The sequence below is a fragment of the Andrographis paniculata genome, unplaced genomic scaffold, assembly GCF_009805555.1.
Source record: "Andrographis paniculata isolate CXL003 unplaced genomic scaffold, ASM980555v1 Contig53END, whole genome shotgun sequence".
In the NCBI taxonomy this organism is placed as follows: Eukaryota; Viridiplantae; Streptophyta; class Magnoliopsida; order Lamiales; family Acanthaceae; genus Andrographis; species Andrographis paniculata.
The window spans coordinates 549,236-577,218 of record NW_026137588.1 but is presented as its reverse complement, the minus strand read 5'-3'; the positions used below and the strand labels follow the sequence as shown (position 1 = coordinate 577,218).

General features: G+C 39.4%; 1 protein-coding gene across 3 annotated transcripts in view; it reads right to left on the bottom strand.

Moving 5' to 3' along the window:
* Positions 1–23,530, bottom strand: part of LOC127255210 (rhodanese-like domain-containing protein 11, chloroplastic) — a 51,008-nt gene extending 27,478 nt beyond the window's left edge. The window contains exons 1-6 of one of the 3 annotated variants that reach the window (XM_051280643.1): positions 23,312–23,530; positions 23,102–23,200; positions 21,629–21,736; positions 21,025–21,121; positions 20,462–20,534; positions 20,278–20,352 (exon numbers count right to left, since the gene is read on the bottom strand). In XM_051280643.1, the coding sequence (XP_051136600.1) occupies positions 20,278–20,352; positions 20,462–20,534; positions 21,025–21,121; positions 21,629–21,736; positions 23,102–23,200; positions 23,312–23,443 (584 nt within the window). In that variant the 5' untranslated portion in view covers positions 23,444–23,530. Of the gene's footprint in view, positions 1–20,277; positions 20,353–20,461; positions 20,535–21,024; positions 21,122–21,628; positions 21,737–23,101; positions 23,206–23,311 lie in introns of all 3 variants that reach the window. The other 2 variants (XM_051280645.1, XM_051280646.1) reach the window with 2 other exon arrangements.
* Between the last annotated feature and the right edge of the window lie 4,453 nt (positions 23,531–27,983).

Below are 27,983 nucleotides of genomic sequence, written 5' to 3'. Positions count from 1 at the left end.
GATCTAGAGTTCCCGGAGGACTACCTCAGATTCGAATACACTGAAGAAATAGAGCAGATGTATCCAGTGAGTGACTGGTGGTTGGACTACGAAGAACAGAAGGAGTACCAGCTGAAAGAGCTTAAGGACAAACTTGCCTACCAAGAGGCACCGCTGAGGAGAATGAAGGCATTCAGAGGCGAAACCTCCAAAAAGAATGCCGCCGATGCTGCAAAGGATGTGTTGAGGTTCAAGCAGTTTGACAAACTCCACTTTTCCAACATTGATGCAGCAGTGGCCTATGAGCGGATGAAGGCGATGGGGATCCTCTACGAGAGAGGATTTGACCCCGAAAAGATCACAGGCCCGCTCTCTGACTGGCTGGAGGAGCTAGGCCTGTCGTGGTTGATCAGAAACCCCAGTGAGCTAGTGGATGTATCACTGGTGAGGGAGTTTTACGCTAATCTGAACTAGGCTGAAAGTCTAAAACATGTCTACATCCGAGGAAGATGGGTAGATTGCTCAGCCAGGAAGATGAACCGACTCCTGGGGTGGGAACACCACTACCCCATCCAGGAGATGAAAGATAAATTGAAAACAACGGAGGTCTGCAGCTCGCTTGAGTTGCAGACGCTTTATAGGACCTTCGCCACCACCCATGTATACGAGAAGAGGAACTTAAAATTTGGGTCGGTGGACGAAGACAAAAAGGAATGGGTGAAGTGGTCGCTGAGCAGAATAATGATCACCGCACATACTACTGACATCCGTCCTGACTATGTCCTTGCCCTTCGCTCAATTCTGGAGGAGAATGCTGATGTGGATTTGGGCGCGATCATAGGCATAGATATCTGGGATCAAAGAAACGAAGACAGAACATTGGGTCATGGGACCTTGATCACAGAACTATGTCGGCGCGCGGGCGTCGATTTGCCCACTCCAGCCCTAGAGCTACAAATAAAGCCGCTGTTTCCGGCGGCCCTCCAAAACCTGGCTGGAGTCCAAAGGATTTACTCTTATCCCCAAGCAGAAAAAAAGGAAAGCACAAGCGGCAGCGCCCCCTCCACCAAAAAGGAAGATGAAGTTTGTGGGGGGGGGGGAAATCATCAGAGAGCATGTGACACCTCAGGCCGAGCCCGATTCTGAGAGGACAATCTCAAATGAAAAAATCCAACACCCCCTCGGCGAGCGACGAGGCAGGAGAAAGGGAAGGGGAAAGCGGTGGATGTAGAGTCAAGCGAAGACACGATCCCCTCTCTAGACTACGGAAAGGGATCGTCATCAGAGAACCCACCGCTCAACCCGAGAGACCTTCGCCGGTAAGGCCTGCGATAGTGGAGGTGTCACAAGGACTGCCGAGTCCACTTGGCAATGAACCTGTTCCCTTCGACCAGCAGCGGACAGGTGAGCCAACTGTTGCTGGAACAGGCGAGGAAGCCACACCCGTTAACCAGCCGGGAGCGGTAAAGCCTACTGCTGCTGGAACAGAGGAGGAGCGGGAGACTGTGCTTACCGAAGAAACCATCGGTGGGATCGATGTCACAGTGGAGTCATACAGAGAATATCCCGCCGAGGTCCCCGCTGCCACAACCGCTGAAGCTGCCAACGAAGCCGAGGAGGTGGAGGCAGTAATTTCAAACCTTCCTATCCTACAAGAGTCCCCACGCAACCCAAAAACACCTACCAGACTAGGGACACCTGCAAGGACTGTAACTCCTTTCTCAGTCAAATCAGACAGAACACTAATAGAGGAAGAGGAGGATGAGCAGGATAGGAAGCTGCAGGAGAAGCAAGCTCAGCTGCTCGCCGAAGTACAACAGATAGAACAATTGCGACAGCTCGAGCGACAGAAGAAAAGGAAAATAAAGGTGCTGGCTCAATTACTGGAAACCGCTGACTCAACTCCAGCTGCGATTTAGGAGATATATAGGGAGAAAGAAGGCAGAGCAGCTGAAGTACGAGGCAGCGAGGCAACTAGTATTCCTCAGGGACGTCACCCCTGAACCAGCACCTGTTTCCTTTCAGGAGGAAGAGCCAGTGGAGATCAGTTCGGCTGAGTACGAGCGACAGTCACCAGCAGCGGCGGGTGCTGGACCATCAGCCCCCCGCTCATCTCTGGAAAGCATTGAAAGAAGACTGGAGGAACTCGACTCAGCCATTCTCACCCAATACATGATGACTCAGACAATAATTGACACATACGCTAGGAGTCTGGGTGATGAACTGACCACTGGAAAGAAAGCGACTGCCGCACTAGAAGCGCGTGTAGAAGCACTGGAGACTTAAGCTGCAAGCATGGGTACGACGCTGCAGAAAATTATGAAAGCGCTCGCAGCTCTCATCCAACAAAACGCCATTCTTATGGAACAACAGCTTGACACATCTTGAGAAACCTTCCTCAGGGGCGAGGACCGCCAAGCGAGAAGAGGAAATGAAGAAAGGTCCTCCCCCATTTACACATCTTGAGAATGGCAAGGGCTGTACATATCATTGATCAACGACACAACATTTTTTGGTAACAAGTGACAAAATTTCTTTATTGTATGCCTAACATAACCTGAAGTATGTGTTCTTATGTGAAATTCCTGTGATATCCTGCTGAGTTAACTCTGTGATATGTTTTAAAGTAGAGTTAGATGACTTAAGCACATCAGACCAAGTAATTGTCCTTCGAACTTCACAATAACTTGAACATTAGCGTTGAACTAAGTAACAGCGAATAAGACTTGTGAAGATTAGTGCCCCCTTCGTTTCAACTTTCCCATACTCAGTAGGGCAAGCGAACCTATGCTTTTCGACTGTGTTCATAAGAAATAACTTGAAAAGAGAAGTCCTTAAATATGGTTTAAGATACAATGCAAGCGAAGCAGGGAGGAACTACCATTACAAAGGGACTGAAAAAGCCTAGGCTTGTGAGCATCAAATAAGATCTTGAGCTGACACAATTTTGTTTGAAACTCTCGATCCCAATAAAAAAAGAAAAGAAAAACTCCGCGCCCTTCGGCTGAAGGTTTCCTAAATCAAAAAAACATTCCCCGTTAAGCAAGCAAAGTTGACAATACCTGGATAACTCCAACCTTGTTAAATCAAATGACAACTGAATACTTATGGCTTCTTTGTTTCTATTTTGAAATTCACTTTACTCCCAATCATGGCACTTGTTGGCCACACTTCTTAATTGCAATGAACAGTATAGCCTCTTGATCTTTTAATGCAGTTTGTTCGAGGACGAACAAATGCTTAGTGTGAGGAGGTTTGATAACTCCAAATAGGAGCATATTCTTAGCTTGACAAAACTGTGTATTACTCGAATTTTTGTATAAAAACCATCACAATGAATCTTCAATGGCATATATTATTGATATATATCGCTTGGCATGATCCAGAATTCGTTGTTGAGATTATTAACGATTTTTGCCTTTTTAAGCGGTAGTCTGGTGCCAGAAAAACTAAGGCAGACGCCACAAGCGACAATCACCTCCGCTCGAAAGAGCCCAAAATACATCCTGAAAATACTAAGGCATGAGAGGCAAGCGGCAGCCACCCGTAAGCGACAGCCTCTCCTGCTTGCAAGCGACAGCCCAGACACCCACCGCTGCAGATTATCACCAGATTCCAACTAAGTGTTCCAACTGCAGCGGTATAGCCATTCCATTTCCAGCCAGCACAAGCAAGCCTAGCTGCGCTGATGCCCTCCAGCCCTCGGCAAGCGAGGAAGATTTGCACCCTTACAGTTCAATACAATCAAAGCAAGCGCCCTGGGAGTTATGGCCAACAACTGCCTCAACAGAATAACTACCGGTAACCGCTTAACTGCCCAGCGGTTGGAACTGCCCAACAACTGATCGCAACTGTCCTGTTTCACCTGCTATAAATAGGGCCAGATATCTTTATGTAAAAGAGGATCGATACTTCGATTGAAACACTCTTAGCAAGTACTTCTCAGCAAATCGTCTTCCTGTTTTTGAGAGCTCCAACCCTGTAAGGGAGTTCTCCACATGAATGGCCAAGGGAGTAGGAGTTTTCCTTCTCCCTTGGCCAAGTCTTTACAGTTTTCTTAGATTAGAATTACCGCTTTCGTTTACAGTTTTGTAGCGTTAGTCTTTTCATGCTTTCGTAGTAGATAATGAAATATCATTCAGTTCTTCATCCTAAATTCTTCCACCATTTTCACACTTATATAAAGTTTGAATTTAGAGAATTCCATTTCACTGGTTTAGAGCTAAAGAAGAATTGATTATTTGAGCCTTGTTATGCGCCAAAAGCGGTCTCAAGGTAGTTCAATGTAGTTAAGTACACGAAAGCCTTGTCGACTTGCTTAACTGCTGTTCTAAATTCAATTTTAATTAAAAAGAGGTAACAGAAGGGTAAAGCCACTAATGAGGCAGATTTTGGGAAAATTAACGGGACATAGGCGGTGGTCTATTAGGTCGCAGAGATTCATAGTGACAGTAGGGTTTCTTTCTTATAATATCTTGAATTTGGGTGTCATTGAAGTCTTGTTGTAAATCCCTTAAGGTCAAAAATTCCAGTGTTATGAATTCTTTATATTCAGTTTATATAATTACACTACTTCCTTATCACCGCTTCCGTAAAATACATATATTTCCGATAACACAACTGCATCGCTCGTTTATTGCCTCCAGGGAAATCTATCCATTTAGTAACGCACAGTTCAGACACAACATCTCTCCTTCACTCTCGGTCGCTCATTTATATAGATATATATGTATACATATAATGTGCCGCTCACTTATGCCCCGTTCACTCGGTAACCGTCATTCATCCATGTCCCGTTCATCTGGTCCCCACTTCCGCTCATGTCCCGATCATCTGGTTACCGCTGGCACTTCATCTTCCGCCTTCGCTTCGCTCACTTCCGTTCACTCCATCTTTATCGCTTTACTTACAATTTTTTATAGTCTAGCTGTTGGATCAGATATAAGCGGATCCCTTCCCGTATTTTCGTCGCTTTTTCAAGATCTTCACCGATGAAATTCATGACTTAAAATCCTTGTGTTCGACCTGGAAACTCACTAGTAAAAAGAGTATAAATAATTGTATGACTACTCAGGGTCTACAATCACAAAAATTGCTATATCTGATCGTTTTCTATAAACTCCATTAACTGATTTTCAAATATAAATTCCCTGCGAATTTTGTAAATACGCGCACATTTTTAGCCTCATCAGGCTCCCCCTGTCCCGGAATAAGCTTCAAATTTGGATCCATGGGAGAGTCTACTGGCTTGCAGTCATACAAACCAATTTCTTCAAGACTATCCAATGCGTACTTCCATTCTGAAAGAACAATACCAACACGTGATTGAGCAATCTCAATACCAAGAAAGTACTTCAATGGTCCCATATCCTTAGTTTGAAAATGCTTAAATAGATGTTGCTTTAACTGAGTGGCCTCTTCTTGATCATTTCCGGTGATAACAATATCATCAACATACACAAGAAGGTATAAACACTTACCACTTGATGTGTGCTTATAAAAGACAGAATGGTCTAATGCGCTTCGGATCATGCCAAACTCCTGTATAACACTGCTAAATCGAACAAACCAAGCACGCGGAGATTGTTTCAATCCATAAAGCGAACGGCGTAGTTTGCAAACAAAAGCAGACTCCCCTTGAGCAACAAATCCATGTGGTTGCTCCATGTAAATTTCCTCTTGGTGTTCGCCATGTAGAAATGCATTCTTAATATCAAGCTGACGAAGAGGCCAGGAAAGCAATAAAAAGACGGATTGAAGACATTTTGGCAACAGGTGAGAAAGTTTCAGTATAATCCTCACCAAAGACCTATGTGAAGCCCTTAGCCACCAAACGGGCCTTGAGACGAGCAACTTGACCATCTGCATCAACCTTAACTGCTTAAACCCAACGACAAGCCACGAGAGACTTACCTAAAGGCAAAGGTACCAAGTCCCAAATACCATTAGCATGCAAAGCAGTCATTTCATCTACCATTGCCTGTCGCCAACCTGGGTGAGAAAGAGCTTCACGAAGGGATTAAGGAAGGGAGATGGAAGATAAGTTTGACACAAAGGTATAGTATGTGGGAGACAAACGATGAAAACTAAGAAAATTGTAAATGGAATGAGGATTACGACAAGAACGAGTACCTCGTCGTAACGGTGCAGGATCCGGTAGGATAGGAGCCGGAGAAGAAGAAGAAAGTGGCAAGTCTTGAGAGCCAGGCCACTCGATAGACGCTGGAGGAACATGAGGAGTAGAACATCGAAATGGAGCACTTGCAAGCAAGGACGTTGACTATAAGCCTGAAGAGGTGGACGCGAAGAGGAGAAGAGAAATGAATAGGAAACACGTGGCTGACAGACGGGATCAAAGATAACGGAGAGAAATAAGGTGTGAACTCAAAAAAGGTAACATCAACTGAAAAGTAATACCTACGAGTATCAGAGAGAAACACTTATAACCCTTTTGAACCCTAGAATAGCCAAGGAAAAAACGTGGAGCTAACTTATCCCGACCTAAGGAGTGATCATGCACAAATGCAGTACACCCAAAGACACGAAACAGTAAATGATATAAAGAATCTTGAGGAAACAATATCTGTTGAAGAATTTTATTCTGGAGAACCGTGGACGCAATGCGATTAATAAGATAGCAGGCTGATTACTCCAAATAGGACCATATTCTTAGCTTGACAAAACTGTGTATTACTCGAATTTTTGTATAAAAACTATCACAATGATTCATTAATAGCATACATTATTGATATATATCGCTTGGCATTATCCAGAATTCGTTGTTGAGATTATTAACGATTTTTGCCTTTTTAAGCGGTAGTCTGGTGCCAGAAAAGCTAAGGCAGACGCCACAAGCGACAGCCACCTCCGCTCGCAAGCGCCCAGAATACATCCTGGAAAATACTAAGGCATGAGAGGCAAGCGGCAGCCTTCACCACCCGCAAACGACAGCCTCTCCCGCTTGCAAGCGACAGCCCAGACACCCACAGCTGCAGACTATCACCAGATTCCAACTAAGCGTTCCAACTGCAGCGGTACAGCCATTCCATTTCCAGCCAGCACAAGCGAGCCTAGCTGCGCTTCGGCAAGTGAGGAAGATTTGTGCCCTTACAGTTCAGTGCAATCAAAGCAAACGCCCCGGGAGTTATGGCCAGCAACTGCTTCAACAGAATAACTACCAGTAACCGCCTAACTACCCAGTGGTTGGAACTGCCCAACAACTGTTTCATCTGTTATAAATAGGGCCAGATATCTTTATGTAAATAGAGATCGATACTTCGATTAAAAACACTCTTAGCAAGTACTTCTCAAGCAAAATCGTCTTCCTGTTTCCGAGAGCTCCAACACTGTAAGGGAGTTTTCCACAGGAATGGCCAAGGGAGTAGGAGTTTTCCTTCTCCCTTGGCCAAGTCTTTACAGTTTTCTTAGATTAGATTACTACTTTCGTTTACAGCTTTGTAGTTTTAGTCTTTTTATGCTTTCATAGTAGATAATGAAATATCATTCAGTTCTTCATCCTCATTTCGCCCATATTTTTACACACTTATATAAAGTTTGAAATTAGAGAATTCCATTTCACTGGTTTAGAGCTAAAGAAGAATTGATTATTTGAGCCTTGCTATGCGCTAAAAGCGGTCTCAAGGTAGTTCAATATAGTTAAGTACGCGGGAGCCTTGTCGACCTGCTTCACTGCTGTTCTGAATTCAATTTTGATAAAAAAAAAAGAGGTAACAGAAGGGTAAAGCCACTAATGAGGCAGATTTTGGGAAAATTAACGGGACATAAGCGGTGGTCTATTAGGTCGCAGATATTCCTAGTGACAGTAGGGTTTCTTTCTTATTATGTCTTGAATCTTGGTGTCATTGAAGTCTTGTTGTAAATCCCTTAAGGTCAAAAATTCCAGTGTTATGAATTTTTTATATTCAGTTTATATAATTACACTACTTCCTTCTCACCGCTTCCGTAAAATACATATATTACCGATAACACAACTGCGTCGCTCGCTCATTGCCTCCATGGAAATCTATCCATTTAGTAACACACAGTTCAGACACAACATTTCTCCTTCATTCTCGGTCGCTCATTTATATATATATGTATACATATAATGTGCTGCTCACTCATGCCCCGTTCACTCGGTAACTGCCATTCATCCATAAGTTCGAGAACAACTTATGGCGAACCAAGGAAATGCGACCGTTTCTTCTACTGTCGTCCCAGCTTTTCAGACTGCCGCTGGGACATCTTCTAACTCTGCCACATCTGCATCTTCACAGAAGGTGCCGCTCCACATCCCCACTGTGGTCCCTACTGTCGTTCCCCATGCGCTCACACCGACTGATGAGCAATTAATGAGAGCCCTCAGTAGCATCCAACAGGGAATGGGGGGCTGCAAGCGTACCTCGCTCAGGTGGAGCAAGCTCAAGCTGCGCAGGGGGCGTTTATCGCTTCCCAAGCGGCTCAAGCTGCCAACACCGCTACCATCACTCCCCCACCACCTACTGCTGAGCCTTACCAGAGGGTTGAAGTCCCCATAGATGTTCATTACCAGTCCCTTCTGGATCATACATTAATTACAAGTTCTGCGCCCAGAGGCTCTGGCCATTATGAGGTGAAACCAACGCTTGTTAGCCTGGCAAGTCAGAGCCAATTTCATGGGCTGCTCAACGAAAGCCCCTATGAGCATCTACAGAACTTTAACAGGATCGCTGCCACCTCCAAATCTCACGGCATCACGGAGGACGCTGCAAAACTGATACTGTTTTCATTTTCACTATCTGGAGAAGCCAGGAAATGGTTCGATAACCTTTATCCCATTCCTGGCTCTTTTAAGGAAGCAGCGCAGGCCTTCGTGAGTAAATATCATCCTGTATCGAAGACCATTCGTCAAAGGAATGAAATACTCACTTTCAAGATGGCGAGTGATGAGACCCTTCCAAAAGCTTGGAGCAGATTCAAACAATTGCTCCGCAACTGCCCTCATCATGAAATTCCGGACTTCATGGAGCTTCAAATTTTCTACTCAGGAATCACTCCTGAATTAAGAATGTCCTTAGATGCAGCGGCAGTAAGCTCGCTGATGGGGCGCTGTGCCTCAGAAGCGAGGGCTTTAATAGAAAAAATGGCGGCCAATCAGTCAAGTTGGCCAGAGTCCAACAGGCCTGAGCCATTGAGGGGTCTATACCAGGTTCCCGCTTCCGTTTCTTATGATGCAAGGATTGACAGTTTGTCGATCCAAGTCAAGGAGTTGTCTAAGCTCATGAAGCAGGACCTGCGTAATAAACGGAAACAGGCGCTACACGAGGCCGCGGAAATTGGCGAAAGAGCTTTTGAAGACCAACAAGGTCCACAGGTTGCTGAGTGCTCGACTGAAGAGGCTCAGAACCCAACGGAGGTCTACTATATGGCTGACAGAAATGCCCCACAATTCCAGCAATTCCAAAAGAGGCAGGCTCAAGGCCCCGCTGGACCGCGTCCTCAGCAACAATTTCAGAGGCCACAACAGTTCGTTGCACAACAATATCATCAAGGGGATATTATCCACATCAACAGCAACATTTTCAAGCCGCCCACTTTCCGCAGCAGGCACCTGCATTCGCTCAACCTCCCACAGCGGGCCAAGCACCGCTGAGTCTGGAGGAGCTGTGGAGGAACACAGAGCGAGCAAATCAGGAGTTCCAAAGAAATACTTCTGCCTCGATCAAAATACTGGAAATACAAGTCGGGCAGATAGCTGAAGCTATGAGCTAAAGCATAAAGGAACGTTGCCTGGGACAGTCGAGACTGTCCCGAACCAAGCAAAGGCCATCGAAACAAAGGGAGGAAAACGGGCACAATCACCACCGCTGCCAGACAGATGTATTAATCATTCTCCTAACCTTTTGTTGCTAATGTGCCTGTGCATGATGAAGATATACAGATTTCGACTGGGGAGGAAAGTCCATCCCAACCTCGAGCGATACCAGCCGCTCGGGTGCCTGAACCGAAGGAAAAGGGTCCCGCTCAGCCTTTGGCTCGAGCCCCCTTTCCCACACGACTTGGGAAGAAGGGCAGCTCCAAGGAATTTGATAAGTTTGTGCACACTTTTCGTAGTCTTCAAATTACTATACCGTTTGCTGATGCTTTGTCACAGATGCCACATTACGCTAAGTTTATCAAAGATATAATCAACCGAAAGCGGGCATTCCCTGACGAGGCGGCAGCGGTGCAGCTGGAGAGTGTGTGCAGCGCCGTATTTAAGGAGGACCTCCCGAAGAAACTAAGCGATCCTGGGAGTTTTATTATTATTTGTACTATAGGAAATTTAGAGCCGATTAGGGCATTATGTGATCTAGATGCAAGTATCAATCTTATGCCCTTCTCGCTTTTCTCTAAATTAGGGCTTTATGAATTAGAAGCATGTAGAACTGTAATTCAGCTTGCCGAGAAATCAATAAGATTACCTAAAGGAATCATTCGTGATGTACTCGTGCAAGTAAACAAATTTATTTTCCCTGCAGATTTCATTAGAATGAAAATGAGCGAGGATCGCAAAATTCCAATAATTCTACGGAGACATTTCCTTGCCACCGCTCAAGCTACAATCAACGTCGCCGAAGAGGCAGCTCATCTCACTTCTCAAAAGAAGAAAAGCAGCGTTTGCATGGAAGATCACGGATATTAAAGGAATCAGCCCAGCAGTGTGCATGCACCATATAAGGCTGGATGCTGACGCTAAGCTATGCAGACAGCCTCAGCGGCGACTAAACGAAAATATGCAAGAGGTAGTAAAGAAGGAGGTGATCAAGTTGTTCGATGCAGGAATCATATACCCTATCACTGGGTTGGGTCAGCCCAACCCAGGTGGTTCCCAAGAAAGGAGGCTTTTTCGAACAAACAAGCGACGAGGGGAGGTCTTCATGACAAGACCTGTCACTGGATGGAGGGTTTGCATCGACTACAGAAGATTGAATTCCGCCACGAAGAAGGATCATTTCCCGCTTCCCTTCCTTGATCAATGTGTTGAGAAGCTCACAGGTCACGAATATTACTGTTTCCTCGATGGCTACTCAGGCTACCATCAAATTCCCATCAAACCGGAGGACTGTGAAAAACTACATTTACTTGTCCATATGGGACTTTCGCTTACAGAAGGATGCCATTCGGGCTTTGCAATGCTCCGGCCACTTTCCAGCGATGTATGTACCATATCTTCAGCGATCTCCTGACTCCTCTATAGAAGTATTCATGGATGACTTCTCGGTTTATGGCAAGACATTTTCCAGATGCCTGAATAATCTGGAAAAAGTACTTCTCCGTTGCATTGAGACTGAATTTGTGTTGAACTGGGAGAAGTGTCATCTCATAGTAAATGAATGAATTGTCTTAGGCCATAAGATCTCATCTGCCGGTATTGAGGTGGATAGATCAAAGTTAGTGTAATCGAAAAGATGCCAGCGCCCTCGAATGAGAAAGGAGTGCGAAGTTTCCTTGGACACGCGGGGTTCTACCGTCGTTTCATCAAGGGCTTCAGTCAAATCACGCAACCACTTACATCACTGTTGTGCAAGGATTCTCAGTTTCATTGGTCAAGCGAGTGTGAGGAGGCTTTCCGAGTACTGAAGGAGAAGTTAACCTCCGCTCCTATAATTTTAGCACCAGTGTGGAGTAAGCCATTCGAGCTGATGACGGATGTGTGGAATCTAAGTTGAACGCCATTTATTATGCAATTAAATCACTGGATTCCGCTCAAAAGAATTACACTACAACCGAGAAGGAGCTGCTAGCTATTGTCTTCGCTTTCGAGAAATTTCGACAAAATCTTATCGGGAGCAAGACCATTGTCCACACCGACCATGCAGCTATTAAGTATTTGATGGAGAAGAAGGAGACAAAGGCCCGCTTGATCAGATGGGTTCTGTTGCTCCAGGAATTTGACATAGAGATCGGGGATAAGAGGGGGAAAGAGAATCATCTGGCAGATCACCTCAGTAGGTTAAGGCAAGAAGAGGACATATCTCCAGGAATCAACGAACAATTCCCAGATGAGAAGCTGTTCCTGGTGCAAGCGAATGAGCCATGGTTTGCGGACCTGGCCAATTTCCTAACTACAGGACAGTTTCCAGCACATACTATACAAAGGGAAACGAAGAGATTGCTTAGTTTGGCAAAAGACTATTTTTGGAATGAACCGTTTTTGTTCAACATCGGCGCAGATGGGATAATCCGTCGCTGTGTAGCGGAATCTGAGATCCCACTGATCTTGAATGAATGTCATGGGTCCCATGTAGGAGGGCATTTCGCTGGCCTGCGCACAGCGGCCAAAGTTTTGCAGTCAGGCTTCTTTTGGCCTACCCTACAGAAAGATGCTGATGCCTTTGCCAAATCTTGCGACAAGTGTCAAAGATTGGATCTATCTCGAAGAGAGATGAGATGCCCCAAACTGTAGTCTTGTTTGTGGACATATTTGATGTATGGGGGATAGATTTTATGGGTCCCTTTCCGCCTTCTAATGGGAAATTATACATCCTGGTGGCGGTGGATTATATGAGCAAGTGGGTTGAAGCGCAAGCGCTCACCACTAACGATGCTCGATCTGTGATTTGCTTCATAAAATATACCATATTCCTAAGGTTTGGGGTCCCCAGAACGATAATAAGCGATGAAGGCACCCACTTTGTGAATAAGGTGCTGCAATCTTGCCTTCGCCTTCAACAATATGGTCTCCGCCAGCATCTAACTACCCTTATCATCCACAAGCGAGCGGTCAGGTGGAAGTTTCAAATAGAGAAATCAAACACATCCTTCAGACCATAGTAAATAAAAGTCGCAAGAATTGGGTAGAGAAATTGGATGATGCGCTGTGGGCATATAGAACAGCCTTCAAAACTCCAATTGGAATGTCCCCTTATCGGCTTGTATATGGAAAAGCCTGCCACCTACATCTGGAACTCGAGCATCGCGCGTATTGAGCCATCAAGTATCTCAACTTTGATCTTCTCCCAGCACAGGAGAAGCGCGCCAAAAGATTGCTCAATCTAACTGAGTTCCGTTATCCTGCATATGAAAGTGCTAAACTCTACAAGGAAAGGATGAAATTCGACCATGACAAGAAGTTGGAGAAGAAGGAATTCACTGTGGGATCCAAGGTTCTTCTATACGACACTAGGCTTTATTTATTCCCAGGGAAATTGAAGTCACGGTGGACTGAGCCGTATATCGTCAGGCAAGTGCTGCCAAGTGGAGCCATAAGGATCAATAATCTGGAAACCCCAGGAGAAAGAAACTCCTTCCTGGTAAATGGAGCGAGACTGAAACCGTATATTGAAGGCCTGTATTGCAGCAGGCTAGTGCAGATATTAATCTGATGGAGGTTCAGAAGCCCGTTCAATGATAGAATTTCGGAAAAAAAGGATCCAAAAGCCTAATCTTATATCCGTCAATTTTACAGCTTTCTTTTATCGCTTTCCTAGTTAGAATTTATCGCTTTCCTAGTTAGAATTTATCGCTTTCATAGTTAAAATTTACAAGTTTTCTTTATCGCTTTCATAGATAGATGTTATAATTCTTACCGCTTTCATAGTATAGGTTTACAGTTTTGTTATCGCTTTCAGTATAGTAGGATTATCGCTTTATAGAAGTAGTTTAATGTTAGCATATTAACTTCTAACCTGAGCCTGACCAAGCCATCTATCGCTTCGCTTGTCTCACCCTGATATTCACTAGGGGAGCAATATCGCTGAACCAGTACCGCTTCCATCACTGCTTGAATGTCATGCTTAGATAAATAGAAGTATTACTTTACTCGCTCACCCGCCCTGAAAACCCTCCCTTATACCTTTATAAGTAAGTACAATGGACTAGGCAGCAGTCCGCTTGCCCCCATATGACCGATAGAAAATCCTATAAATACCCCAGTCACCAGTCATTTTCCACTTTTGCTCTATAGTAACTTCTTCCAGACGTTTTAGTAACCGCCACTCTCCAAGCAAATTTTTTTTTTTTCAAAATCTCGACATTTCAACCAATAATAGCTTCATCTAAGGTAAGATCTAGGTTAACCTTAGTACATAAACTCGATTTTACGGTTGATTTTCTCTGATTTAACGTTCAAAAACATAGAATCCCAAATTATTTTCGCGATATCTGTCTGTTCTTCATTTTTGCGAAACTGTTTATATGTTTGATTTATGTGAATCTAGGTCTATTGTCTGTTAGATTTAGATACAATAACTGATTTCCTTGCTTCATATGGTTCAATTTTGCAATAATCTGTATGTTTTGTTCTGTTCTATGATTTTCTCCCTTTTTCACAACGTAACACTCACAATAGTGTTCTGTTTCCTTGTGAGGGGAGGATCTAGGGTTAAAATCACTGAAATTGTGAAAATGATTGCCTGTACATGAACGTTGTTAGCATTTTAAAGTAGTAAGGCAGGATTCATAAATTTCCTATATTAAACAATAACTTTGGAAAACCTAGGTTCAGGACAAGCTTAACAAAACAGATCCAGTCAAGCGAGAAACGTTCAAGAAGGAGTTTGAGAAAGTTGAGGAGAGAATAGAAAAGAGAGTCCAAAGGATTAAATCCACAGACGGACGACAGGTGGTGACAACAACCTCAGGGGCAGAATTTGTAGAGCCAGCGCCGCCAGAGGCATACTACAGGAGGAGGAGAGTGTTGGAGCTTACGGAGGACTGGGAGAACCTCAGGCAGCTGAAGTCACTCCCCTTCAGAAAATTCATTCCAGAGTTCCCGGAGGATTACCTCAGATTCGAATACACTGAAGAAACAGAGTAGAGGTATCCGGTGATCGACTGGTGGTTGGACTACGAGGAGCTGAAGGAGTACCAGCTGAAAGAGCTGAGGGACAAACTTGCCTGCCAAGAGGCACCGCTGAGGAGGATGAAGGCATTCAGAGGCGAAACCTCCAAAAAGAATGCCGCCGATGCTGCAAAGGATGTGTTGAGGTCCAAGCAGTTTGACAAACTCCATTTTTCCAACATTGATGCAGCAGCGGCCTATGAGCGGATGAAGGCGATGAGGATCCTCTACGAAAGAGGATTTGACCCCGAAAAGATCACAGGCCCGCTCTCTGACTGGCTGGAGGAGCGAGGCCTGTCATGGTTGATCAGAAACCCCAGTGAGCCAGTGGATGCATCGCTGGTGAGGGAGTTTTACGCTAATCTAAACCAGGCTGAGAGTCTAAAACATGTCTACATCCGGGGAAAATGGGTAAACTGCTCAGCCAGGAAGATCAACCGACTCCTGGGATGGGAACACCACTACCCCATCCAGAGATGAGAGATAAGTTGAAGGCAACAGAGGTCTGCAGCTCGTTTGAGTTGCAAACGCTTTACAGGACCTTTGCCACCACCCCTGTATACGAGAAGAAGAATTTAAAATTCGGGTCGGTGGACAAAGAAAAAAAGGAATGGGTGAAGTGGTCGCTAAGCAGAATAATGATCACCGCACATACCACTGACATCCGTCCTGACTACCTCTTTGCCCTTCGCTCAATTCTGGAGAAGAATGCTGATGTGGATTTGGGCGCGATCATACGCATAGATATCTGGGATCGAAGAAACGGAGACAGAACATTGGGTCATGGGACCCTGATCACAGAACTATGCCGGCGCGCGGGCGTCGACTTGCCCACTCCAGCCCCAGAGCTACAAATGAAGCCGCTGTATCCGGCGGCCTTCCACAAAACTTGGCTGGAGTCCATGGGGTTTACTCTTATCCCCAAGCAGAAAAAGAGGAAAGCACAAGCGGCAGCACCCCCTCCACCAAAAAGGAAGATGAAGTTTGTAGGGGGGAAATCATCAGAGAGGATGTGACACCTCAAGCCGAGCCCGATTCTGAGAGGACAGTCTCCAATGAAGCTCCCAGCGATGAGGAAGAGGAAGCCCTCCGCTTCGCTCGGGAGATAGAGGAGGATCTTTTCGGTCAGGAGCGATAAGGGAGGAAAAGCGCCACGAGCGGCCGCTGGCGAAAACAGGTCAAAGAGACAAGAAGACCCTGCTCCGCCACCTGTCAAGAAGCCGAGGGTCAATGAAGCACTGCGAAAAAATCCAACACCCCCTCGGCGAGCGACGAGGCAGAAGAAAGGAAAGGGGAAAGCGGTGGATGTAGACTCAAGCGAAGACACGATCCCCCTCTCCAGACTACGGAAAGGGATCGTCATCAGAGAACCCACCGCTCAACCTGAGAGACCTTCGCCAGTAAGGCCTGCGACGGTGGAGGTGTCACCAAGACTGCCAAGTCCGCTTAGCGATGAACCTGTTCCCTTCGACCAGCAGGGGGCAGGTGAGCCAACTGCTGCTGGATCAGGCGAGGAAGCCGCACCCGTTAATCAGCCGGGAGCGGTAGAGCCTATTGCTGCTGGAACAGAGGAGGAGCGGGAGACTGTGCTTACCGAAGAAACCATCGGCGGGATCGATGTCACAGTGGAGTCATACAGAGAATACCCCGCCGAGGCCCCCGCTGCCACAACCGCTGAAGCTGCCAACGAAACCGAAGAGGTGGAGGCAGTAATTTCAAACCTTCCTATCTTACAAGTGTCCCCACGCAGCCCAAAAACACCTACCAGGATGGGGACACCTGCAAAGACTCTGACTCCTTCCTCACTTAAATCAGACAAAACACTAATAGAGGAAGAGCAGGATAGGAAGCTGCAGGAGAAGCAAGCTCAGCTGCTCGCCGAAGTACAATAGATCGAACGATTGCGACAGCTCGAGCGACAGAAAGAAAAGGAAAATGAAGGTGCTGGCCAAGCTGCTCAAATACTGGAAACCGCTGACTCAACTCCAGCTGCGATTTAGGAGATATATGAAGAGAAAAAATGCAGAGCAGCTGGAGTACGAGGCAGCGATGCAGCTAGTATTCCTCAGGGACGTCACCTCTGAACCAGCACCTGATTCCCTTCGGGAGGAAGAGCCAGTGGAGATCAGTTCGGCTGAGTCCGAGCGATAGTCACCAGCAGCAGCGGGTGCTGGACCATCAACCCCCGCTCATCTCTGGAAAGCATTGAAAGAAGACTGGAGGAACTCGACTCAGCCATTCTCACCCAATACATGATGACTTAGACAATAATTGACACATACGCTAGGAGTCTGGGTGATGAACTGACCACTGGAAAGAAAGCGACTGCCGCACTAGAAGCGCGTGTAGAAGCACTGGAGACTTAAGCTGCAAGCATGGGTACGACGCTGCAGAAAATTATGAAAGCGCTCGCAGCTCTCATCCAACAAAACGCCATTCTTATGGAACAACAGCTTGACACATCCAGGAGTCTCCAACGAATGGAAGACCTAGTACGGCAGATATCCAGAAACCTTCCTCAGGGGCGAGGACCACCAAGCGAGAAAAGGAAATGAAGAAAGGTCCTCCCCCATGCACACATTTTGAAAATGGCAAGGGTTGTACAAAACATTGATCAACGACACAACACTTTTTGGTAACAAGTGACAAATTTTCTTTATTGTATGCCTAACATAACCTAAAGTATGTGTTCTTATGTGAAATGCCTGTAATATCCTGTTGAGTTAACTCTGTGATATGTTTTAGAGTAGAGTTAGATGACTTAAGCACATCAGACCAAGTAATTGTCCTTCGAACTTCACAATAACTTGAACATTAGCGTTAAACTAAGTAACAACGAATAAGACTTGTGAAGATTAGTGCCCCTTTGTTTCAACTTTTCCATACTCAATAGGGCAAGCAAACCTATGTTTTTCAACTGTGTTCATAAGAAATAACAAAAGAGAAATCCTTAAATATAGTTTAAGATACAATGCAAGCGAAGCAGGGAGGACCTATCATTACAAAGGGACCAAAAAGACCTAGGCGTGTGAGAATCAAATAAGATCTTGAGCTGACACAATTTTGTTTGAAACTCTCGATCCAAAAAAAAAAAAAACTCCGCACCCTTCGGCTGAAGGTTTCCTAAATCCGAAAAAACATTCCCCGCTAAGCAAACAAAGTTGACAATACCTGGATAACTCCAACCTTGTTAAATCAAATGACAAGCTGAATACTTATGGCTTCTTTGTTTCTATTTTGAGATTCACTTTACTCCCAATCATGGCACTTGTTGGTAACACTTCTTAATTGCAGTGAACAGTATAAACTCTTGATCTCTTAATGCAGTTTGTTCGAGGACGAACAAAGGTTTAGTGTGAGGAGGTTTGATAACTCCAAATAGGAGCATATTCTTAGCTTGACAAAACTGTGTATTACTCGAATTTCTGTATAAAAACCATCACAATAATTCATTAATGGTATACATTATTGATATATATCGCTTGGCATGATCCAGAATTCGTTGTTGAGATTATTAACGATTTGTCTTTTTAAGCGGTAGTCTGGTGCCAAAAAAGCTAAGGCAGACACCACAAGCGACAGCCACCTCTGTTCGCAAGCGCCCAGAATACATCCTGGAAAATACTAAGGCATGAGAGGCAAGCGGCAGCCTTCACCACCCGCAAGTGACAGCCCAGACACCCACCGCTGCAGATTATCACCAGATTCCAACTAAGTGTTCCAACTGCAGCGGTACAGCCATTCCATTTCCAGCCAGCACAAGCGAGCCTAGCTGCGCTGATGCCCTCCAGCTCTTCGGCAAGCGAGGAAGATTTGCGCCCTTACAGTTCAGTGCAATCAAAGCAAGCGCCCTGGGAGTTATGGCCAGCAACTGCTTCAACAGAATAACTACCAGTAACCGCCTAACTGCCCAGCGGTTGGAACTGCCCAACAACTGATTGCAACTGTTCCGTTTCACCTGCTATAAATAGGGCCAGATATCTTTATGTAAAAATAGATCGATACTTCGATTAAAAACACTCTTAGCAAGTACTTCTCAAGCAAAATTGTCTTCCTGTTCCGAGAGCTCCAACCCTCTAAGGGAGTTATCCACAGAAATGGCCAAGGGAGTAGGAGTTTTCCTTCTCCCTTGGCCAAGTCTTTACAGTTTTTTTAATTAGATTACTACTTTCGTTTACAGCTTTGTAGCTTTAGTCTTTTTATGCTTTCGTAGTAGATAATGAAATATCATTCAGTTCTTCATCCTCATTTCGCCCATATTTTTACACACTTATATAAAGTTTGAAATTAGAGAATTCTATTTCACTGGTTTAGAGCTAAAAAAGAATTGATTATTTGAGCCTTGCTATGCGCCAAAAGCGGTCTCAATGTAGTTAAGTATGCGGGAGTCTTGTCGACCTGCTTAACTGCTGTTTTGAATTCAATTTTGATAAAAAAAAAAAAAAAAGATAACATAAGGGTAAAGCCACTAATGAGGCAGATTTTGGAAAAATTAACGGGACAAAGGCGGTGGTCTATTAGGTCAAAGAGATTCCGAGTGACAGTAGGGTTTCTTTCTTATAATGTCTTGAATATGGGTGTCATTGAAGTCTTGTTGTAAATCCCTTAAGGTAAAAAATTCCAGTGTTATGAATTCTTTATATTTCCAATAACACAACTGCATCGCTCGCTCATTGCCTCCAGGGAAATCTATCTATTTAGTAACGCACAGTTCAGACACATCTCTCCTTCACTCTCGGTCGCTCATCTATATATATATCTACATATAATGTGCCACTCGCTCATGTCCCGTTCACTCGGTAACCATCATTCATTCATGTCCCGTTCATCTGGTCCCCACTTCCGCTCATGTTCCGATCATCTGGTTACCGCTGGCACTTCACCTTCCGCCCTCGCTTCGCTCACTCCAATTTTTATCGCTTTACTTACCGCTTTCTATAGTCTAGCTTTTGCAGCGGATCCCTTCCTGCACTTTTTCATCGCTTTTTCAAAATTTTCATCGTTGAAATTTATGACTTAAAATCCTTGTGTTCGACATGGAAACTCACCAGTAAAAAGAGTATAAATAATTGTGATGACTACTCAGGGTCTACAACCACCAATTGCTATATCTGATCGTTTTCTATAAACTTCACTCACTGATTTTCAAATATAAATTCCCTGTGAATTGTGTAAACCCACGCACACAAATTATCATCATCACAGGCAGTAAGAACAACATCAGCCCAAAACCGGAAAGGAACATGATGATGCACAAGCAAAGTACGAACAGTCTCAATTAGGTGGCGATTTTTGCGTTCAGCCAACCCATTTTGCTGAGAAGTATAGGCACAAGAGGACTAATGTAAAATATCATGAGATGAGTCATAAGAGTAGAGAAGTATTCAGTAGCATTATCCGTCCGAAGTATTTTAAGGGAAAGCATACATGTAACAACTTTAAAGTCTTGCTAATATTTTAACATATGAAGAAGAAGGAAATGAACAAGAACTCACCTCAATCCCTTCTGGCAAGCCACAATAAGGTCAGTGTCTTTGGGGAATTTTTCCTCAACTTTGGACACAAATTCTCTGATGAGATAGAAGGATAGAAGAATATAAAAAACTAATCAACAGTATAGTACAAGCTAGAATATAAATGCTGCTTATGTGCAAGAAAATGAGAAGATTAAGATCGTACTTATTGTAGGACAAAGTCGGAACGCCACTCCACCATCCACCTAAAGCACACAACATACAACATGCAAAAAATGCTACTAAAAATATTAAGTATCCAATCTGAACCATCAATTCAATATTTTTTTTTTTTTGCAATCTTTTTATGGTACAACCTCACATTCCCTATAAAAACATATCAATTAATATAAAACATCACATCCAACAACCAAAACATAAAATATAATAATAATAAATAAATAAACATAAAAAAACAACACTAAGTGAACATAGTACCTGCAATAGTTACAAAAATAACAAGAGTTTTTTTACTTGGGGTTTGGTTGTGTTTTGATTTTGGGTGTTGGTTTGAATAGTGGTTGGATGTGATGTTTCGTAGAAAAAAATAGTGTAATTTTTATATGGAATTGGATTATTGCATAGCAAGAAATTGAAACCAACGGAGCCTAAGAAATCAGCTTCCTACAAAAGCAATACATATATGTCTTTATCATTTATTTTTTCACAATATTAATTATGTTGAAAAAATCAGCACAAATATTGGCATAGGGGAGGCAAATACATTACCCATTACAAAATCTGTGACCTTCCGCGCGATAGTACCAGCTTCGGCACGGTCATCAACTTCAAATAAGGGAATCCAAGTAGAGCCTTTGACCCAAGCCTTCGAAACAATAATAAAAACACAAAAAATATTATCACAAACTCATCATATATGGACTATAAGAAGACCTAAAGTTGGGTCCAGCTAGCAAGTTCCTCGTCATAACATATACTCCCTCTCTCATTCAATTCTATTCTTACTTTTTTTTGCGGTTGTCATAATAAAATATTCTTGTTTCATTTTTAATAAAAAATCATACTTTGTAGTATATTTTTATTATAAAAAGCAAAAAGTAACAAAAACCAGACATCAACATTAAAACATGTGCCGAAAAGTTTGAGAATACTTTTCAATGATGGATGGAGTGTGTGATAAAATAATCAAGCAACAAAAATCACGGACAACTGCTATAGAAATCCTGAGCTCTGAATTTGTACAGAGAAGTATAAGATTTAAGAAATTTTAAAATAAACAGGTAACATTTATAAAGTAAATGCAGTGAGTTTTTATTGTTACTTAGCAAAGGAACATAACAGAGTTGGGACACAATCAAGAAAGTTAATTCACCTTTTGGCGCTCAGTGGAGGGACGAACATCAAGCAATGTTTTATACGAGAGTTTAATGGCATATCCAGCTTCTCTTGGAGTTAAAACTTTTACTTTTCCCTCCCGGACCTAAGTTTAAAAGATATATATTCAAATTGAGACAAATGCTAACATCTTATATATAACAACAGTATGAATTATTAACAAATATAACCAATGCACACAAACTTATATAAACAAAAAAGTAAAAACAAAATCGTTTGCAGGCAGAGCTGTGCAAATATTGTGCCATAATATTTTATGAATGTGTTGCAATAAGGAATGAAATGAAAGGTGTCTCAACATTTTGCGAATGTTAACCAATATTTTGCAACATTCAGGTGTTTTTAATCGGGTCTAAGCCCAAGTGCAGAAAAACATTTTGCCAGTACTAACAAATTTTCCAAAACTAATCATCATCTTTGCAACTTCATATACTTTGAATACAGCTAAAGTCTTTGTAATTTAATATTATATATTCATATGTCTATAATATAATAAAGTGAAATGAATCTCTCCCAGCAGCATTCCACAATTATGGAAATCAAATTCGTAGGCTTTCTGTTAGGACTCATGAGATGAAAATTTGACAAGTTCAGGCTCAGATTACATCATTTCTTTTGTTTATGAGATTTGGGCAGCGGATTTTGGATTTTAAAGCTCAATTGCCAAAGCTACTAATTCTTACAAAATATTTGGATTATTAGCATAATTCGAGCTGGGTCTTCCTACAGGGCCAGGCAAAAAGATATGCAATTTCAATACAATAGCGATCATAATATATGAACCAACAAATATATAAATGCAGTAACACCGATCACAATGTGGTTATAATAATATATTCTACTACAAAGTAGAATTTACCAATTTAGCACAGCCTAGAGTTATTAACAAAATAAAATTAAACCAAACTTTACCACTCGAGCTTTAACCCTGTCCAGGAATTGAGAGAAGCAAGTAGAAAATATTATTCAAGCTCTGCAATATTTTGTTTAAGATTAAGCAATTTTTAAATCTTTATTTTTCAACTAGTGCATTTCATCGAGGAATTGAACTCAAGTCTATTATTACAAAATTAATATAGCTCAATTCACCCTCTTGTCGGATACTATCAAATATTCACAAAAAAAGCTCCACTCTAAAAATTGTATTCAAGCTGGCAGATGAGCTCAGCAAACAATCTATGATCGAACTATATCAGCAGGAACAATACAAGTTCGAGAACAAGTCCTTAAACTTAATAAGGAACAAATTCAAACTTTCATCACAGTATTCATCACAATAAATTGATAACCAAGTCCCTAAATATAGAACTTTGCATTACCATATATATATATATATCTATATATATATAAATACACAGTATTTACAGCTCAAACACATGCTTGCTAACTAAAATGGTCAGTCCAAAAACAATCTCATTGATAATTATAAAAATTGGGATAGAAATTTTACCAAAGTCTCCCATCTTCTTCTAGCTGCAGCAAGATCTTTCATTTGCTTCACCTCGTACTCTTCTTCAACAGCTTGTTGCATTCTTACTCCACGCCTGCACTAAACTAACGCCAAATTCCAATCACCAAACGAAAACTAAATGCACACACTAATTCGAAAAATAACACGAAATTTTTGGGGAAAACAAAAAGTGAGGGTAACTCAGCTTACATTGCGGCGAATATTGAGATTCGATGAAAAAGGGATTGCAGTAGCGACTGAGCCGGAGAGACAGTTGAAGCTTCTTGGTTTGTGATGATGGAGAGCATTGATGGGCGGGAGTTGAAGCGCAAGGATTTCCATTTGCAGTCGGAAATGGCGCTAGCTGCTTGCTGGCTTGCTGGCTTGCTTATCCGCTTTGATAGATAATTTCGATAGAATTGGGAAAAAGAACAAACGCTGCTGGTTAAGGACGTGTTTGTTTGTTTATTTAATCTAGAATAATAATACTCCTCATAGGCCAAAATTACTTAGCTATTTATGCATAAATGTTAAATAATTTTATTATTTTTATATAATAATTTATTTAGTATTGTTATTTTTATTTATCTCACTACTTCTTTTTATAAATTATTTAATAAATTTCATAAGATAATGAACTGTTTCATGTTATTTTTAAATATTAATTATTATATTAATAGGCAGCACTTTTCTCATCCCACATTACATTACATGTCTGATATAATTAATTAATTTAATTAAAAATTTAAAAATTTAAAATTAGAAAATTTAAAATAATATTAAGGTGTGTAAGCATTAAAAAAAAAAAAAAAAAAAAAGACATGAGACGTGAGACATACATAAACAAACAATGTAGATATGGTAGGTGTGGCGGAGGGAGTATAAATCAAGAAAAAAAATACAAAAATATTCTTATTAGTATCTTGTAATGCAAATATAATGACATTTATAGAGTAAATTATACAAATATAAAAATATTTTTACTATTAAATACAATGTCAAAACGCAAACGGTATTCTTCTTATAAAGTCTAGACCCGATCTTACTCTTGTATGTCATTCGGCCTAATGTGCTTTAGCTTGCTAGTTTAATTTAAGAGTCTTTAGATTCGATCAAAAATTGATCCATAATATACATAGCGGTTGCGGATTTATACGTTATAGAATTAAAACATAATAAGGTCATGTATACTCGTGTTTTGGTTTTGATTTTGTTTTTTATTATTATTTTAATGATAGTTGATGATAATTTTATCTTTATATGTAATTTTATTTTTACATGTGTAAAATTATTGCGGAATTTATTGTTATAATATAAGTATAAATATGATGATATTTGTAATATATATAGAAATCATATTTACTAAAAAAAAATAATATTTTTTATTTGGACAATAAAAATAGCAAAATATATACTTACGAACAAGGAGCATTAAAATATTGTTATGTTTTTAAATATTTTATAGATAAAATAGGGATGGTTTATTTAGTACTTGACTTGGGGTATTTTTTTTATTTGAAGTATAAAAATAAGTAATACTTTCTCCGTTCCATAAGAAAATATTCATTTGCTTTTTGCACGTAGTTTTAAAAATATTAGTATTATATTGGAATATAGAAGAAATAAAGTAGAAATGACTAAAATAGTCTTATTAGTATGTTTGATATAAAAGTAACGACATTTGTGTAATATATTGTAAATTGTAAGGGTATTTTTAATATTATATAGATAGTACAGTTACTAAAAAAAAGGAAATGGATACTTTGTTATGAGACGGACTAAAATAAAAAAATGGATACTTTGTTATAGGACGGAGGAAGTATAAAAAATAATATTTTATAAATGTTAATATTTTGTGAGAAAATAACGACCGAGTATAATACGGCCATGGTTACTCTGTTGATGCCTTCCGCATCAGCATGGTACTGATTTCTTGTCGGTTGTTTGATCATACCCAAGTCCCATAGTAAGATTATTACTCTTTTGGGTCCACATAAATTATCTATATTTTAATTTATAATTTATTATTTTATTTTTTAAAATATAATCATACACTCTAATATTGTTTTAATATGCATTTATTAAAAAATTGTTTTTATTTAAATAATCAAGCAGAAGTGATACTATATGACATATAATAATAATAATAATAATAATAATGCATTTAATTAGCATTTGCCAAAATTATACTATAAAAAATAAAATTACACAAAACTTATTATATATGATATTAAAAAATAATCTTTAATATATGTTAACTCTAAAAATCAATAGAATAAAAATAAAATTCATATTAATATTCAAACATGGTTTAAATCAAAAAAACAAAGTTTTTCTAAGGATATCTTTTAACAAATTTTCAATTCTTCTATATATTGTACATTGAAATTTTAATATTTTCTCTATCTTATAACTATGTATTTATTTACTTTTTGTACGGAAGTTTAGAAATATTAGCATTATATTGAAATCAAGCAGGAATAAATTAGAAATGACTAAAATGTAATGACATTTGTGTAATATATTGTAAGTTGTAAGGATATTTATAATGTTAGGTAGATAGTACAATTACTAAAAAAAAATAAATACTTTGTTATGGGACGAAAGGAGTATATGTATTCATATTTTCACTTCACTAATAATAATAATAATAATAATAATAATAATAATAATAATAATAATAATATACATACTTCACTTCACTAATAATAATAACCTACTAAAACATTCACAAAATTATTCAAACAGAACTATTATTAATGAAAATAATATAAACTTTAAATCAATAAAAAATACAGAATATTTAAATATTTTTTTCTGTAACTCGAATAAAACACATACTCATAATACATAATATAAATGCATAAAACATAAATCATAATCATTATCCAAAACGAAAATACTTGTATCGAAATCAAATAAAAGACATTGAAAATGAAATTATTATTTTTTTAAATATATATATATATATATATGTAAGGATATGTTTATATATTACAAGAAAATGATTAGAGGGACTAATTGATGTCTTTATTCTTTCAAATTGAAAAGGACATTCTCTTTAGTGTTCGTTGCCCACTTTATTCTCTGTCTCCCCCACATTGGTTCTTAAATAAATAAAAATAAAATAATAATTCAATTTCTACAAGCAAAACTTTCACTACTACATTATTGTAATACTTTTCGTCAATGATTATTAGAACTAAATTATTATAATAATTGTTGGTATCAAATGTCTTCTTTCATATAAATATTTTTTTATTTTCAACATACTTCCGCCGGCCAGCTAGAAAGTATACATATTTTTATTTTAGAACGTCCAATTACAAAGTAACCATTTCATTAAATACACTATTTTTCCTACAAATACTCCTCATTTACATCACATCATTAATTTTATATATAAAAAAAGTAAGGGCAAAAATGTCATTACACTACTTTTACCTACCCACTATAATTAAAATACTATTATTTTTTAAACTCCGCGCCAAGAGTAAATGTATACTTTTAGCTTTGACGGAGGGAGTATATAATTTATATAATACTCCTTCCGTCCCATAAGTAAATATCAATTTGTTTTTTTGCACGTAATTTTAGAAATATTAGTATTATACTGTGATATAGTAAAAATAAAATATAAATGATTAAAATAATCTTATTAGTATGTATGATATAAATGTAATGACATTTCTGTAATATATTGTAAGTTGTAAGAGTATTTATAATATTAGTAGATAGTACAGTTACTAAAAAAAATGGATATTTTATTATGGAACAGATAGAATAACTTTTAAAAAAAGTTTAATATTTAAAGTAAAATATTAATTTTTATATTATTTATATTTAACATTAAAAATAAATATTATTGACTAAAATACTAAACATCACACCCTATATTTGATTATTATTATTATTATTATTATTATTGTAGAACATAAAAGGATGTGTTAGTACTTAGTAGTTCAACTAATTTTTGTAAGATAATTTATATGATTTTATATGATATGTTTTATTGTAATTTGAAATTGAACTTTTGTTAAATAACATTTAATGTGTATTTCTTTTTAAAAAATAATATATTTTTATTAAAATTCGTAATGATATAATAGTGGTGTAAATCTTTTATTTCAAATATTATAAAATATATTTTATTAACAAATATTGTGCAATTCAAATCATAATACATCCTCTGTTGTACAAAATAAAAACTTTTATTTTTTGAGTAAGGAAAAAATATAAAAAATAGAATTTTTTTACTAAAAATAAATAAATAAATAAATTTTGATTTAAAAAAATAAAGATTTAAATGACAAAATAATAATAAAAAATCATTCTAAAATATGGACAACTTTTTTACCTTTTTCCGATATCACTTTTCAATTGTGATTTTTTTAAAAAAATAATAGAAAATATCAAATATATTATACAAAAATAAAAAAAATAAAAAAAAATTCAAAAGTCACTATAAAAAATTCAAAAGTCAATATAAAGTAATATATTTTATATTTTTGAAATAATTTCTCATACCATATACCAAACATTTTATCTTAAAAACATTGCATAAACAATGGTGCTGTTTGTTATGAATAAATATCACAATATGCTATTTTTTTATTATTATATACTATTTATAACTTTGTATAAGAATAGGATTTTGAAAATTTATTTTATTTTTATTATATAATTATTGCAGTTTATTTAATATATTATTATTTTTATAAAATATTACAAAACAATGTGTTTTATCTATTTTTATTTTAATATTAAAATTATATTGAAAATCAGCTAAAATTATTTTTGATACACTTTTTCACTAAAATTATAATATGAATAATATATTAAACTTTTATTTATGAACGGTTACAATGTGTTTTTATTTATT